This window comes from Cheilinus undulatus, linkage group 6 (assembly GCF_018320785.1).
Source record: "Cheilinus undulatus linkage group 6, ASM1832078v1, whole genome shotgun sequence".
NCBI lineage: Eukaryota > Metazoa > Chordata > Actinopteri > Labriformes > Labridae > Cheilinus > Cheilinus undulatus.
The window spans coordinates 54,803,669-54,820,518 of NC_054870.1; the positions used below are offsets into that span (position 1 = coordinate 54,803,669).

General features: G+C 47.8%; 1 protein-coding gene across 1 annotated transcript; it reads left to right on the plus strand.

Annotated features, from left to right (window-relative positions):
* The first annotated feature begins 2,027 nt into the window (after positions 1 to 2,027).
* On the plus strand, positions 2,028 to 4,780 carry irf2bp2a (interferon regulatory factor 2 binding protein 2a). Its single transcript, XM_041790274.1, has 2 exons — positions 2,028 to 3,126; positions 3,695 to 4,780. The coding sequence occupies exons 1-2, from the start codon at positions 2,325 to 2,327 to the stop codon at positions 4,405 to 4,407; spliced, it is 1,515 nt and encodes a 504-aa protein (XP_041646208.1). The 5' UTR covers positions 2,028 to 2,324; the 3' UTR covers positions 4,408 to 4,780.
* Positions 4,781 to 16,850: the final 12,070 nt, after the last annotated feature.

Sequence of the window (16,850 nt, forward strand, 5' to 3'; positions counted from 1 at the left end):
CTAGCAGAAACTGTCAGAAGCTCTAATCCTGATGTCTGTCTCTAATCAGAGAGTGTTGCCCAGCCCTAGCAGAAACTGTCAGTAGCTTTAATCCTGATGTCTGTCTCCAATCAGAGTGTTGCCCAGCCCTAGCAGAAACTGTCAGTCAGTAGCTTTAATCCTGATGTCTGTCTCTAATCAGAGTGTTGCCCAGCCCTAGCAGAAACTCTCAGTCAGAAGCTTTAATCCTGATGTCTGTCTCTAATCAGAGAGTGTTGCCCAGCCCTAGCAGAAACTCTCAGTCAGAAGCTTTAATCCTGATGTCTGTCTCTAATCAGAGAGTGTTGCCCAGCCCTAGCAGAAACTCTCAGTCAGTAGCTTTAATCCTGATGTCTGTCTCTAATCAGAGAGTGTTGCCCAGCCCTAGCAGAAACTCTCAGTAGCTTTAATCCTGATGTCCCTCTCTAATCAGAGAGTGTTGCCCAGCCCTAGCAGAAACTGTCAGTAGCTTTAATCCTGATGTCCGTCTCTAATCAGAGAGTGTTGCCCGGCCCTAGCAGAAACTGTCAGAAGCTTTAATCCTGATGTCTGTCTCTAATCAGAGAGTGTTGCCCAGCCCTAGCAGAAACTGTCAGTAGCTTTAATCCTGATGTCTGTCTCTAATCAGAGAGTGTTGCCCAGCCCTAGCAGAAACTGTCAGAAGCTTTAATCCTGATGTCCGTCTCTAATCAGAGAGTGTTGCCCGGCCCTAGCAGAAACTGTCAGAAGCTTTAATCCTGATGTCTGTCTCTAATCAGAGAGTGTTGCCCAGCCCTAGCAGAAACTGTCAGAAGCTCTAATCCTGATGTCTGTCTCTAATCAGAGAGTGTTGCCCAGCCCTAGCAGAAACTGTCAGAAGCTTTAATCCTGATGTCCGTCTCTAATCAGAGAGTGTTGCCCAGCCCTAGCAGAAACTGTCAGAAGCTCTAATCCTGATGTCTGTCTCTAATCAGAGAGTGTTGCCCAGCCCTAGCAGAAACTGTCAGTAGCTTTAATCCTGATGTCTGTCTCCAATCAGAGTGTTGCCCAGCCCTAGCAGAAACTGTCAGTCAGTAGCTTTAATCCTGATGTCTGTCTCTAATCAGAGTGTTGCCCAGCCCTAGCAGAAACTCTCAGTCAGTAGCTTTAATCCTGATGTCTGTCTCTAATCAGAGAGTGTTGCCCAGCCCTAGCAGAAACTGTCAGTAGCTTTAATCCTGATGTCTGTCTCTAATCAGAGAGTGTTGCCCAGCCCTAGCAGAAACTGTCAGTCAGTAGCTTTAATCCTGATGTCTGTCTCTAATCAGAGAGTGTTGCCCAGCCCTAGCAGAAACTCTCAGTCAGAAGCTTTAATCCTGATGTCTGTCTCTAATCAGAGAGTGTTGCCCAGCCCTAGCAGAAACTGTCAGAAGCTTTAATCCTGATGTCTGTCTCTAATCAGAGAGTGTTGCCCAGCCCTAGCAGAAACTCTCAGTCAGTAGCTTTAATCCTGATGTCTGTCTCTAATCAGAGTGTTGCCCAGCCCTAGCAGAAACTCTCAGTCAGTAGCTTTAATCCTGATGTCTGTCTCTAATCAGAGAGTGTTGCCCAGCCCTAGCAGAAACTCTCAGTCAGAAGCTTTAATCCTGATGTCTGTCTCTAATCAGAGAGTGTTGCCCAGCCCTAGCAGAAACTGTCAGAAGCTTTAATCCTGATGTCCGTCTCTAATCAGAGAGTGTTGCCCGGCCCTAGCAGAAACTGTCAGAAGCTTTAATCCTGATGTAACTCTCTAATCAGAGAGTGTTGCCCAGCCCTAGCAGAAACTGTCAGAAGCTCTAATCCTGATGTCTGTCTCTAATCAGAGAGTGTTGCCCAGCCCTAGCAGAAACTCTCAGTCAGAAGCTTTAATCCTGATGTCTGTCTCTAATCAGAGAGTGTTGCCCAGCCCTAGCAGAAACTGTCAGTCAGTAGCTTTAATCCTGATGTCTGTCTCTAATCAGAGAGTGTTGCCCAGCCCTAGCAGAGGCTGCAGTAAAGGAGGAGGAGGAGGAAGGGGTCTGTCGAAGAAATCAAGTCAATAGAAACTGAAGTGGAAGCGGCGTTTAGAGCCGCTGGTGACGTCACTGCTCCACATTGAGCCTGTAGTAGAGAGAGAGTGGAGATAGAGAGAGGAGCGGCGGAGGAAAGGACGCAGCGGAATGAACTTCTCCCTCTGAAACTTCATCTTCAGCCTCACCAGCAGCTGACAGCCTCTCCGACCACCGCGGACTTTTCTTGTTTGTCGTGTTTGGACGGAAATTCACAGCAGACACATTTTGGGCTTTTCCGGGGGGTCGACGACCAGAGAAATGTCGTCCGCGGCGGTCGCTGCTTCTTCCAGGAGGCAGTCGTGTTATTTATGCGACCTGCCCCGCATGCCGTGGGCCATGATCTGGGATTTTACCGAGCCCGTGTGCAGAGGATGTGTCAACTACGAGGGAGCGGACCGGATCGAGTTCGTCATCGAGACGGCCCGGCAGCTGAAGAGGGCGCACGGCTTCCAGGAGGGCAGGTCTCCCGGGCCGGGGAAGGCGAAGGAGATCCAGGCGATCAACCACGCTGCGGGGGGAGATCCGGGCTCCCGGCCGCCGCAGCCTCTGGACCGATACCCGCTGTCCTCGGACCGGCCGCCGAGACTCGGCCCCGAGTACCCGTCGGGCAGGCAGGCGAACGGCATCCCCGTCCCTAACGGATTTCCTAAACCCGACGAGCCTCCCGAGCTGAACCGACAGAGCCCCAACCCGCGCAGGAACAGCGCCGTGCCCCCCAATCTAGTGCCTTTGGTTAACGGGAGCATGCCCCCGGTGCACGCCGTTAACGGCAGACCGGGACAGATGGGGCTTCCCCCCGCAGACCTGGGGAAGAGACCCGCCTCGGTGTCCAGCAGCGAGCACGAGCGGGAGGGCAAGGAGAAGCACCGAGCGGACAGTTTAACCCCGGAGATCTCCGAGAGCCACAAAAACCGGGCCGAGCAGGACTGGATGAGCAAAGGAAAGACCGTGAGGGACCTGATGGCTCTGCACACGTTCGACAGCAGATTCAAGAAGGACCATGCGGCCATGCAACAAAGGGTGATGGGATATGAGCCGAGCGCCACCGCCTCCAAGTCTGGTAGGTCCCTGTTCACACATGGAGCCAGGAAAGGGTTAACACAACAGCAGATATTTATAGTAGCAGTCTGCAGCATTAACGGGCCAGCAAGGGTTAATTTCCTCAGCCTCTCTCTCACAGATCCCTTTAATTTGGATTCAGGATGGAATGGTTTTAATGCTTTAACTAAAAGCTGCACATTTATTTACCAAATCTGATATTTCCGCACTGAATGACAGAGAAGAAGCTCTGCTGCAGAATAATAGAGCAGCGAGTCTCTGAGCGGAGCATAAACCTGGTTCTGGTGTAGTCCTGAGCTGAAGCCCTGAGATGTTTACCAAACCCAGCAGCTCCCAGCCTTTCATCAGAACCCAGAGTCTCTGCAGTATTTTAGTCTCCATTCACCTCCTGCAGCCAGGAAAGGGTTAACAGTGAGCAGCTGTATTTATAGTAGCACGTCTGCAGAAACCTAAGGTGCATTCATGATCTGTTTCCTGTTTCGGTGCTTTGTTGGTGTTGTTTTGCAGCTGAGCAGTCAGATGCATGCCTGTGTAATAGCTGATCCTGTTTAACCCTTTCCGTCCTGCAGGAAAACACCCCCGCAGCATGAAGAGAAAAGCGTCGCCTGAGCCCGAGGGAGAGGGGACGGCCGCCAAGCTCAACGGAGAAGGACAGCAGTGGTTACCCCCGCCTACCGACGGACTCAAAATGCCTCCGGTGCCCCCGCCGAGCTTCGCCTCTCCCCCTTCCACAATATCCCCCCACTCCCGCACCACCCCACCCGAGGCGGCGCAGAACGGCCAGTCCCCTATGGCGGCGCTCATCATGGCGGCAGACAATGCAGGTGGGAACAGCTCCCCCAAGGACGCCAACCAGGTCCACTCCACCACCCGCAGGAACAGCAACAGCCCGCTGTCGCCGTCCTCCATGAATCAGAGGAGGCTGGCGCAGAGAGAAGCGTCCGGGGCGGGCACCCCCCACGTGCCGGGCATGGACCAGGTGCACCCACAGAGCATTCCGGACTCCTCGGTACCCGGCAGCATACCGCTGTGCTGCACGCTGTGCCACGAGCGTTTGGAGGACACGCACTTTGTTCAGTGCCCGTCTGTGCCCTCGCACAAGTTCTGCTTCCCGTGCTCGAGGGAGAGCATAAAGCAGCAGGGCGCCACGGGCGAGGTGTACTGTCCCAGCGGAGAGAAATGTCCCCTGGTCGGCTCGAACGTACCGTGGGCTTTCATGCAGGGAGAAATCGCCACCATCCTGGCAGGAGACGTGAAAGTAAAAAAGGAGAGGGACCCTTGATTTTGTCTGCAGAATCTGAGTATAAATATATAAATATCACATACATACCATTCAAACTAACAGACTTGTACATATTGGACCCAAGGGAAGAGTATACTTCGTAAACATGGTTGTATAATTTTTGATTTTTGAATACATTGTGTTTCTATATTTTTGAAGATAAAGGTATGTACTCATTATAATGGACTACGTTCCTCTTTGTTGATGTTTAACAGAATTCTTGATGTACTTCTAGGTCTGGTGGCAGTTCCTGTTTAACGTAGAATGTGACTAATGCTACTCTACGAGCACTTGGCAAAACTGAAATGCTTTTAGCTGTACTTGTATGCACTTGTTTAAAAATTGCCAAATACAATTTCTGATCTTGTATGAACTGATTGTCTGAGCTTGCTTCATTTGAGTGCTTCAGCGTCAGCCGTTAGGAGATAGGGCGCTCTGCTCGTGTTGTGACGGCTCAGGAAGGCGTGATTTACGCTGCACAACGGAAGTAGGCTACTGTTTCACGCTGCAGGACCGCAGCCTCTCTGCACACATGCTGCCTTCATGATTCATGGAGGAGCATGGCTGGAAACACTGAAACACTTCTGCTGCACTGTAAGAGGCTGCAGCGTACACAAATAGGTGCAGAGTCATGTTCAGTCAGCTGGGATCTGTTGAGTCACAACGTGAGAAAAGGCAGGATTGTCACCATGATGGAACCACAGATAAGCTCTTAGCAGCATCTCTACTATCAGTCAGAGTTGGAGCTGGGGCCTTTTACTCCTGTTTTAACTCTTAGGAGCATAAAAATCATCAAATAGTCTGGACTTTGAAGAGAAATAGATGCTAATGCTCAGCAGGACCCATGAAAAGCCTGTAAGCTGCTCCCTGTTAAGATGTGACTGAAGGATACGAGCCCACATGCTTCAGATCAGCAGTGCTGCGACTTTGGCCTAATTCTGCTAGAATTTAGAGCTGACTGAAAGCAAGGATGTGCAGAGGGTTCTTAATCCAGACCAGCTTGTGGACAGAATGAAAGTAGAGTAAAAGATAGCATGAGTTAGCTGCATTAGCTCTTTTCCTCCTATTGCTGCTGCTTTCCCATTCTTCCTCATGCTCAGAGCAGATGTCAGCCTGCCACAGTGACAATAACACTGACCATCCTCCCTCTGTACCTCTTCACATGCAAATGAAATAGTTGCAGATTCAGGGCAGCACAGCCATAAAAACAACAGTTCTACCGCTGCAGTCTGGTCTCTGTAGCTCATGTAGCTGCAGGATCTGTGTGTGCAGAGGAGAAGTGTGTTTCTGCTCCTGCAGACAAAGAGATGTTGGTCCGTGTCGCTGACGCTGCAGCCGGCCGACACTGACGTGGAGATTAATATCTTGCAGAGTGGGAGAGACTTGGTGTTGCGTAATTCTTTTCGACATAATCTGCTTCCTGCACATGTTTTATGGAGATTGCAGCGCAGCAGATTGTTTGTTTGCTCTCAGGTTGTTGCTGCGTTTTCTTTAAATGTACTTTTGAACCCTCTTTAAAAGGATTGCTGTCTGCTAAGCTGAGTCGTGTCCTGATGAAGTGATTGATCATGTTGAATGAACCCCTCTGTTTAGCCTGCTGAGGGCGAGGTTCGCCCTGATTGAGAGCACTAACAGAAATGGACTCTGGACTAGACTGCCCCGTAGAAACCTGTTTTTCCTTGGGTGCACATTTTGAAAGCAGCTGTTTGTTTACGGCCGTTTTCTTTCTGTTCTTTGGAAGGCTATCTAATCAGTTGGACTTTAAACGCAGCACAGATTGATAAAGGGTATCACTTTACTCTGCCCGCCAACAGCACACCCACTCCATCACACTGTTCTCTCCCACTTTTTCTATTAGTCGGCACTTTGACCTACTTGTTCTTTATGACAGCGCGCTGGGAGCCAAATTGCCACATACGGGATGATGCAACGACACAAAAGAACATTTCTGTCTCTCTTTGTGGAGACTGATGGCAGCATACCTGACTAGAATAGCCTGCTCCGTATCTAAAGCACGGCGCCGGAGTGTTGCATGGTTACCGGTGCAGCAGATGCTCGTCTGCAGTCCATTCATATTCAGGAGGGAACATTCTGGAGGATTCAGTAAACAAATGAAGCAGAGGTCATCCAGAGTTGATGCTGCAGTCTGAGCGTGCATTCTTCTGATTTCAGTCCCTCATGTCCTTGTTTTCAGAGTGATCCTGCAGCAGCGATTGTGGTTAATGACTCACAGACGTTCTGGTGTTTACTCTGCAGGGATCGTGAATGTTTAAGCTCCTCTTTATGAGGAAAACAGAGTTTGACTTTGATGTTTCTCTGAACGCTTTAGTCTGAGGCCAGGCCAGGTGAGGCCAGGTGAGACGGATAGCACCTGGGGCAAAGATTCATGCAGCCGTTAAAGCTGCAGCGGCATATTAGAGCTGTCAAAGGGTTAACATTTTAATCTCAACCTCTGTAGTTAATCACACTTAATCTCCTTTTGCTGCACGTTGTTATCTGATGTTTTGTCTCATTTATGGATTATTGTCTCAAACTAAGGGTTATGACTTCCTGTTTGACGCTGACCTGCTTTTATTTTAAAAGGACTAAGGACCTTTGGGTAGATATGACGTGATGGCTTCCTCCTCCTGCATCAACCCTCTGGGTTCAGGTCTTCACTGATCAGATCAGGGCAGTCGGTCTTCTTCTGTGGTCCTGAACGTCTGATCCAGACTCTGAACGTTCCTCTGAGCTCAGATCTGATCTGAGGAGAACTGAGGACGTCCCTCAGAGCTAGACCAGGAGAAGATGGAGGCTGATCATCACTGAAGCGTCTTTACTGAGGAGGGTGAACCAGTTCTCCACAGCTGAGCTCTCTGTCTGCAGACTTTTCTAGAAGCTGTTAGTAATAGTGCTGATTCAGCGTTCTGGAAGCCTCTCCTCCAGAATGATCTCAGAGAGATCCAGCAGCATGGTCCTGGATCTGGACTGTCTCTGGGGTTCTTCCTTGGTGATGCTGCTGCTGTTTGTCTCAGGATCAGAGTTTCATCTCCTCCTAAAGATGTGGCTTTCCTCCACAACGTCTGCTCTGATGGGCTTTTGGTGTTTTTCCTTTAATCAGGACTCAGGGGGTCTGGGACAACTTTAGCACACTTTAGTCAGGCTCAGATTTAATGCTAAATCAGCCGAACTGGCCCTTTATCGGTGGAGACCATTTCTGCTTTCACGCTCGCCCTGATTGGTCGATCATTTCCAACCACGTGTTCGGGTCGTTGAATGGTTTAAGTGGTTTCTGATGGTCCTGGTCTCAGAACGTTCCTGGTCTTGGACTTCCTCTCTGCCTTCACTAAATCTTTAGTTCCACTCAAACACACGTGAGCGTGACATGCAGAGTTCCACACACACCTCAGATCACGGACCAAACGTTCAGCTGCTGTTTGCTTCCATTCCAGCTCAGACTGAAGCCAATCATTCTCTGACGCCTCAGCAGAAACAGGAGAGCTCCAATCAGCAGCTAGCAGAGAACTAAAGACGTCACTGGTGGGACCTTAGAGCCCCAGCTTTAATCTAGAACACTCAGAGAAGCCCGGGTTCATCCTCAGAGGAGCAGGAACATCCTAGCCCACATAGATGACCTCTGACTGGTCCACTGAGCTGTCTGTGAGTTTTTAAAGTCAAATGAGTGGATCATTTTCTATCACTGTGACCGCAGAGAGATGCTGACGGGCCTTCTAGCATGCTCACAGGGACAGAACAGCTCCTGATGTCCTGGTTATTAACCAGCTGAGCAGAACCGTCAGATATTTACAGTAATCTAATATCATACATCCTTAACTAATAATGGACCTCAACTGCAATCAGTGCGCTGATATCAATACATTCAAACCAGACTATAGGTCAATCCTCACATGTATGTGTTGATCTGGACTTACAGACAGAGATGCTAATGCTAATGCTAATGCTAATAACAGGAGGAATAAATGCGACTGAATCATACACATGCCTCAGATCAGCAGGGTTCATGCCGCCTTTTTGTCCTCATTTTGGAGCTGACTCAGAGAAAGGATGTGTAACAGAAGGATTTAACTTCAGACAGGACAGAGTTATAGCAGAGGAATCATAAAAATGCCTCCCAGCATGAATCAGCTGCTTTAGCACTGCAGCAGAGCCCTCTTCCTCCTCTTCATCCCTCAGTCACTGATTCATCAGATCAAGTGTCCTGCCAATGGCATCAAAAGACAGCCCTATAATAATAATAATAATAATAATAATAATAATAATAACAATGATAATAACATTCATAATAACAACAATAATAATTACATTTAAAATGATAGTAATACTAATAACAGTAATCACAACAACAATAAAAATAATAATGATAATAATGATAACATCATTTAAAATAATAGAGATAATAACATTATTATTATCAATAATAAAATAATAATGATTACGATAATAATAACAGTGACCTTAAAATGATAAAAGGGTAACAACAACAACAACAACAACAATAATAAAATCATAATAATAATATAATAATAATTACAAGATTTTTAACATCAAAATGACAATAATGATGTTAAAAATAATAATAATAACATTAGTGACAACAACAACAATCATTATTAATATATAATATGAAAACAATAACAATTATGATAATGATAATAATAAAAACATTTATATTCATGTTTTAATTATTATTGTTGTTTTTATAATTATTATTATTAATAATAATAATAATAATAATAGTAATGATAACAACAACAACAACAACAACAATAATAATAATAATAATAGTAGAGATTAATTTTATATACAGTGTGATTTTAAGTTTTATGGTTGAAGAGTACAGCATTACATCATAACAGATATTAATCAGTAATAATAATATTATAAATAATATGATTAAATATCAATAATAACATTCAAATATTCTTAAAGGCGAGGCCTGAGCAGTGATTTAAGTTTGGTCAGTTTCATTTTAGGGAGTTTCTTTGGACATTTGGGGACATTTTCATGAACGCATGTTTGTATATTTTAGAGTTTTGGGGAAATTTTCTTTGAATTTATTTTTGGAAATTTGGGACATTTGTTTGGATGTTGAGGAATCTGTGTAGTCTTGTTCAGGTTGAGGTTTAGGTGTGTTTTGAATTGTGTTTAAATGTGTTTCAATTAACTTTTGAGGTATATTCCTGAAAATTTTCATATTTTTTGTAAATTTGAGGGAATTCATTGGGAATTTTTTAAAAAGGGAATTAGCTTTGAAATAAAAGGCATTTTTATGTAAATATGGGAAATACATTTGTATGTTTTTAGGAATTAGATCAGAATCTGTTTTTGTTGGGGGGGTCTTAAAATAATTCGATAATATTCCATCATTGTCACAGAATTTTGGGGAATATTTTTGTACATTTTTGGGGAATTTTATTAAAAATTTAAAGGTAAATTTTTGGCAATTTCCTTGAAACTTTTCAGGAATGTATATGGAATTCTTGGGGATTTTTGCTTTATGACAAAGTTTAACTGAATCATTTGGGAATTATCTGGAGACATTTTGGGGGTACTTTATGGGATACTTTAAACATTTTCAGATAAATTACAGGTCGTTTCTATGTAAAGTTCTGTAGTTTAAAAACTTTTCCTGTTTTCTGGTGTATTTTCTGTGGAAACAGGAGCTTCAGGAGATTTGTGGATGTCACTTCAGTTTATTCCTGTTCAAACATAAAGCTGAGCTGTTGAACTTTTCAGGTCCGAGTCATTCTGAATAGGTGTGAGAAGGTAAAAGTCTGAGTGGAACAGAAGCTTAGGTCTGAGGAGGTTTAAATCAAATAATGCAGCCATGACCTGATGCTAAGATGGATCATGTTTTTGCAGACTTCCACAGGTCTGGGTCTCAGAAAGCTTCCCCTTTATTCTGCCTTACAGTCAGAGTAATAATGCGTATTGGCCATGAGATAAGCAGTTTAAAGCTTTAATGTTCCTAAAACAGGTGCTTTATTTTCATGTCATTTCTCATGTTGACATCTGCAGCTGGCTGGCGTTTGGCCCCGATAGGTCAAACCCGGGAGGTTGGCCCCAGTGGGTTGGCCCTGGTAGAATGGCCCTGGTTGGTCGGCCCTGGTGGGTTGGCCCTGGTAGGTTGGCCCCGGTGGGTTGGCGCCGGTGGGTTGGCCCCGGTGGGTTGGCCCCTGTAGGTTGGCCCCAGTAGGTTGGCCCCGGTGGGTTGGGCCTGATAGGTTGGCCCCGGTGGGTTGGCCCCTGTAGGTTGGCCCCAGTAGGTTGGCCCCGGTGGGTTGGGCCTGATAGGTTGGCCCCGATGGGTTGGCCCCGGTGGGTTGGCCCCGGTGGGTTGGCCCCTGTAGGTTGGCCCCAGTAGGTTGGCCCCGGTGGGTTGGGCCTGGTAAGTTGGCCCTGGTGGGTTGGCCCTGGTGGGTTGGCCCTGGTAGGTTGGCCCTGGTAGGTTGGCCCTGGTGGGTGAGCCCTGGTAGGTTGGCCCCAGTGGGTTAGCCCCAGTGGGTTGGCCCTGGTGGATGAGCCCTGGTGGGTTGGCCCTGGTAGGTTGGCCCTGGTGGGTTAGCCCCGGTGGGTTGGGCCTGGTGGGTTGGCCCTGGTGGGTTAGCCCTTGTGGGTTGTCCCTGGCGGGTTAGCCCCAGAAGGTTGGCCCTGGTAGGGTGGCCCTAGTAGGGTGGCCCTAGTAGGTTTGCCCTGGTGGGTTAGCCGCAGTAGGTTGGCCCTGGTAGGGTGGCCCTGGTGGGTTGGCCCTGGTAGGTTGGCCCTGGTAGGTTGGCCCTGGTAGGTTGGCCCTGGTGGGTTAGCCCTGGTAGGGTGGCCCTGGTGGGTTGGCCCCGGTGGGTTAGGCCTGGTGGGTTGGCCCTGGTAGGTTGGCCCCGGTGGTTTGGCCCTGGTAGGGTGGTCCTGGTGGGTTAGCCCCAGTAGGTTGGCCCTGGTGGGTTAGCCCTGGTGGGGTGGCCCTGGTGGGTTGGCCCCGGTGGGTTAGGCCTGGTGGGTTGGCCCTGGTAGGTTGGCCCCGGTGGTTTGGCCCTGGTAGGGTGGCCCTGGTGGGTTAGCCCCGGTGGGTTGGCCCTGGTGGGTTAGCCCTGGTGGGTTGAACCTGGTGGGTTGGCCCTGGTGGGTTGGCCCTGGTAGATTGGCCCTGGTAGGTTGGCCCTAGTGGGTTCGCCCTGGTGGGTTGGCCCTGGTGGGTTGGCTCTTATGGGTTAGCCCCCGGTGGGTTGAACCTGGTGGGTTGGCCCTGGTGGGTTGGCCCTGGTAGGATGGCCCGGTAGGTTGGCCCAGGTAGGTTGGCCCTGGTAGGTTGGCCCCGGTAGGTTGGCCCGGTAGGTTGGCCCCGGTAGGTTGGCTCGGTAGGTTGGCCCCGGTAGGTTGGCCCGGTAGGTTGGCCCCGGTAGGTTGGCCCCGGTAGGTTGGCCCCGGTAGGTTGGCCCGGTAGGTTGGCCCCGGTAGGTTGGCCCGGTAGGTTGGCCCGGTAGGTTGGCCCCGGTAGGTTGGCCCCGGTAGGTTGGCCCCGGTAGGTTGGCCCCGGTAGGTTGGCCTCGGTAGGTTGGCCCCGGTAGGTTGGCCCGGTAGGTTGGCCCGGTAGGTTGGCCCCGGTAGGTTGGCCCGGTAGGTTGGCCCCGGTAGGATGGCCCGGTAGGATGGCCCGGTAGGTTGGCCCGGTAGGTTGGCCCCGGTAGGTTGGCCCCGGTAGGTTGGCCCCGGTAGGTTGGCCCCGGTAGGTTGGCCCTGGTGGGCTGGGTTTAGGCCTGGCTTTGTTTTGCAGATTTCTGTCCTGTGTTGTCGTTTGATTTTTGAACCTTTCAGCCGGTGCACTCTGACTTCCTGTCAGCCAAAGCCTGGATGTTCCTGCGGTGAAATATCTTTTAAAGCAGACGTCTCCTGCAGCACAGCCTGATCGATGCTCATAAACTCCTCATTGGCTGATGGATTGATTTCCTCGTCACAGATTCGTTAATCAGGCTAAGTGAAAGGCGGTCAGAGAGGTGAAGAAGCCGGTCCTTCTAATGGTTAACTCTGCTGTAGGCCGCTATGCAGATCTGGGCCGGTCTGAGTTCATATTTTCTTTCTTTGGAGAATGAGCAGCTTTCTCTGGCTCTGCCCTCTGAGATAAACGTGTGTGTGATGATTCCTGTGTAATTCTGCTGCTGTATAACCTGAAGAAACACTCGCTAACTAAAACACAGACGTTTATTTAGCCTGAAGGAGAAGCGTAGCGCTCACGCTGACATCCACACTCATATGCATTCTGAATGATAATCCCTGGGCATTTATTTTACATTCAAACCTTGAATCTGATCCAGAGGGTGGAGGGAGATGGTGAAGCTGTCAGTGCAGCCAGCTGTTTCACTAATGAACCTATGTTTAGCACAATAAATCAGAAGGCATGCTCGTGCTGCTGTAATCCCCTGAAAGCGAGCAGAGACAGGGACGCGCCAAAAGCGGAATCTGGTCCACATTTCTCCACTCCCTGTTCAACTGATCCACTCGGTTAATTTTAGACCTGTCAGGCAAAACAAGGTCACAGCAAATGTTGTATCGAGGACACGCTCCGATCTGCTGCCTCTTTTTTTTTCTTTTCATCAATCAAAGTTTCCCTCAGAGCCCGGCTCGGCTCCTGTGAGACGAGTAATGACGGTTCCTCTTCTTCTGGAGCTACAACCGGCAATTAGGAGGAGCACGGCTGAATCGCAGGATGTGTAAAATTCCCCCTTCTGATTCCTGGCTCGGTCCTCAGAGGGGGTTTACATGAGGCTGGCCTGGCCTGTTTACCATGAACGCCTGCAAAGTTTGGATGATTACAATGCTGAGAGCCAAACTTGGGTTCCCTCAGACTGAAATGGGACCAAATTACTGCAATAAGCAGGCAGAACATTGAGTGTTTCTCTCTGCAGGAGTTCAGTGGGTTTGGATTTCTTTGAGTGGCTGCTCTATTCATAGCACCAGCTGGAAACAAAAACAGCTCTTTTACATGCATGGTTAAGTTGAACTGAAGTTGAGGCCCAGTACGGACATTTAACTGGATTTCTGTCCTTATCCCAGCATGCAGGCAACAGACCAGAGTCCATTTAGGAGCAGAAGTATGGCAGATACTGCTACAGTGTGAAGAAATGCTCTTGTTCTGCTCCTTACTGAGGATCTTCCTCTGCTGACCATACTCAGGCTGGTCTTAAACCTGCTGTTTCACCTTGTCATGAGTGTAATCGTAAACATTGTTGCCTGAAAATGATGCATTTTTCTGGAGGACACTTCTACCCCCAAATTCCACATACTCAGCAGCGATCCACCGGTTAAGTGCACTGCAGAGCAAACTGCAGTCCCTCTTTGCAGCTCTACTGCACATGCTCCAGTGTGATCAGTGGCACTTTGTTCCACTTGAGATAAAATCAGAATTTCTGGTGGAGGCTGCATCCAAACTATACCAGTCCATGTGCAGCAGACTGAGTGCAAACATCCAGTTAACTTCTAAATACAACTAAATGCACAGACTCCTGATCGTGAATCATCACCATTATAGCCGTGCTTCCATCAGGGGGTCCGGTTTGATTCATTTCGGTTTGGTATGGTTTGGTACGCTAAACCCCCAAATAGCTTGCGTTTCCACAGACACCTGTGCTCTCACTTGGGTGGGCGGGGCTGTGAAAGCATGCATGTAAAGTCACAGACAGCGTGAGTCAGCTGTTGCAGCAGCAGAGTTATAGAAAGGATGGGGGACAGAAATCAGTAGAGAATAAGCAGTAAACAGCTTTATTTCAGCTGAGAGTGCTTTTTAAAAAATAACTACATCTTAATGATGTTAACTGCTGTCAGTATAGATCCTCAGCTGATGAATACGTGTACAGAGACGGTTTGAGTCGTAACGCTGCGTTAATATGTGAATATATCTAGTCTAGAACAGTTTATGTGACTAAATATGAAAGTTCAGAGCTGTACTGCGTGAACTCGCCGCATTAAAAATAAAGTTAAAGTTCAGCTGGTGTTAAAATCAAGCTAGATTAAGTCAGAAACCCGGGATGCACTGATCTGGTTTTAAAATAGTCTGCAGCTTGAAGTTTTACAAACACGTCCAACAACCACAGAGCGATGTTTTCACAGGTTACCTAACGTAAGACGTAGATTAATAACGAGTTAGAGAAGAGAATGAACTCATCTAAGGCTTCATATTCACAAAACTTCAGCATTAATTTAGTTTCTCATCCATCGTGGATGGATCAGGCTGATGTGAGCCTTCAGGCTCAGGTTCTTAAAATCATCCAGATAAATGTCAGGAAACTGGATTTGTGGTCAGATACCAACATCCACAGACCAGGAAACAGTTTGGATCTCTGTCGAGTCCAAATATTTCCCATTTAGGCAGATATTAGTCCGTTTTTCTCCTGCTTTTGCCACTCCTCACAGCGCAGACTTCCTTGTTTGAAGCCTGGAGGTGAGCAGCTGAGTTGCATGCTGACGTGACGTCAGTGCAGCTCCTATTGTTGTGTGTAGCTCCACCTTTTTGGTACGGTGAGGTAAGATTGGCACCCCTACAGAAAGGTGCCGAAAAGTGGGACAGTACGGGTCGGTATTTTGGGACCCTTTCTCTATGGAAACACCAAAAAAAAAAAAAAAACGTGCCGTACCGCACCGAACTGAGCCAGACCGCTCAGTGGAAACGACCTATATGTCTCATTCTGTGGCACAGGCTACAGTTGGGACCCAGATCCACGGAGGCACCATTGACAGAGAAAGGTTAACTTTGGAGGAAGACACACCTAGAACTTTACACATCTTTGTAAAAAACATAAACCTTGACCCCAAAGAAAGAGTGTGACAACCAACCCCCAAAAAAGAGTGTGACAACCGACCCTAAAGACAGTGTGACAACCAACCCCAAAGACAATGTGACAACCAACCCCAAAAAGAGTGTGACAACCGACCCTAAAGACAGTGGGACAACCAATCCCAAAGAAAGTGTGTGACAACAACCGCAAAGACAGTGTGACAACCAACCCCAAAGATAGAGTGTGACAACAACCCCAAAGACAGTGTAAAAACCAACCACAAAGAGATAGAGAGTGTGACAACCAACCCCAGAGAGAGTGTAACAACCAACCACAAAGAGATAGAGAGTGTGACAACCAAGCCCATTCTCCCCTACACCATTTTGCACTGTTATTAGAGTATGGCACACTGTGATGACTTCCAAGTAGATAGTGGACTAAGACTTTCTGAAGAGTCTACAGCAGACCTCACCACTGAAACAAAGAGATGAAAATATGAAGGTCATGTCTTGACCCTTGGCTTCACTTGGGCATTAAGAAAAGAGCTGCGCCCATCTTTTTTAGATGCAGTCTCATCCTGACTGCATGGAATAGGTTTTCTGTGAATATGAATAAACATTTATGTGCTGATGTATTTGGCGAGGGGTGGGGTCTCGTGAAAATGTTTCCTTCTACCAAAGGGGGGCCAACAGATAAAGTCTGGGAACCCCTGGTCTATAGGGATGACGCCTGACGCCTATTGTTCTGAATTACATCATAGAGTTTGGTGCTTCCTTTCGGGACACCGCCATCCTGACACGACCCCCCACCAAAATAGTTTGTAGTTGAATATGTTTTCATCATGCCTCTCCTCTGCTCACACGCTCCTACCGAGAATGTGTTCATCTCTGATGCAGCGGCGGTATATGGGTTTAGTTTGCGCCTCTTATGTAAAGAAGTTCCACACATTTCTCTTTTACAGACGTTTCTCTGAATCATTTACAAAACTCAGACCGCTCTATTTACTCAGTGACTTTGACAGACTTTTCTCTCTTCAAAGGTTTGATTCAGGCACCAACACTGTTCTTAAGATCTTACCAAATATATTTGACAAGTTTGGAAATGTTTGAAATGTGAAATAGACTGCATAGTGGTGTCTTCAAGAACCTGAAGGGTAGTGAGGCCGGCAGCAGGGTAGAGACCCCCCTACGGAGTCTAGACACTGGTGAAGGAGAGGATGAGGAGCAGACTTCTAAGGAGCTTGGCCCAGACACTGATGAGAGGACTTGGAGGTAGCTGGGTGGAGGAGGGTTGCAGCAGGATGATTAGATCAAAAGAGGCTGTGGCAGATTGGGATTGGCTCATAATTGAGCGACTATACCAGCTGATTAATGGAGCAGGGAACGGGAGACACATGAATTAATGGGGGAAAGGAAACAGTCCCCCTGGTCACTTACACTAAAGGGTGCTGGAAAAATCCCAAACAATACCCAACCCTACTGGTCCGACATGTTTGAGTGGAACTAGCTCAGTTATCTACGGATGTGAAAATGTTCTGAGTGTCCTTTGGAGGTCACACAAACAAAACCCAGACATTTTCTTTTCCTTTAAATGTTTCAGTGACGCATCTTTCCTGTCTGTCTCTCCTCATGTTTGCATCTTCTTCCTGTATAAACTCCGTCATCAAGCTCTGAATCTAAT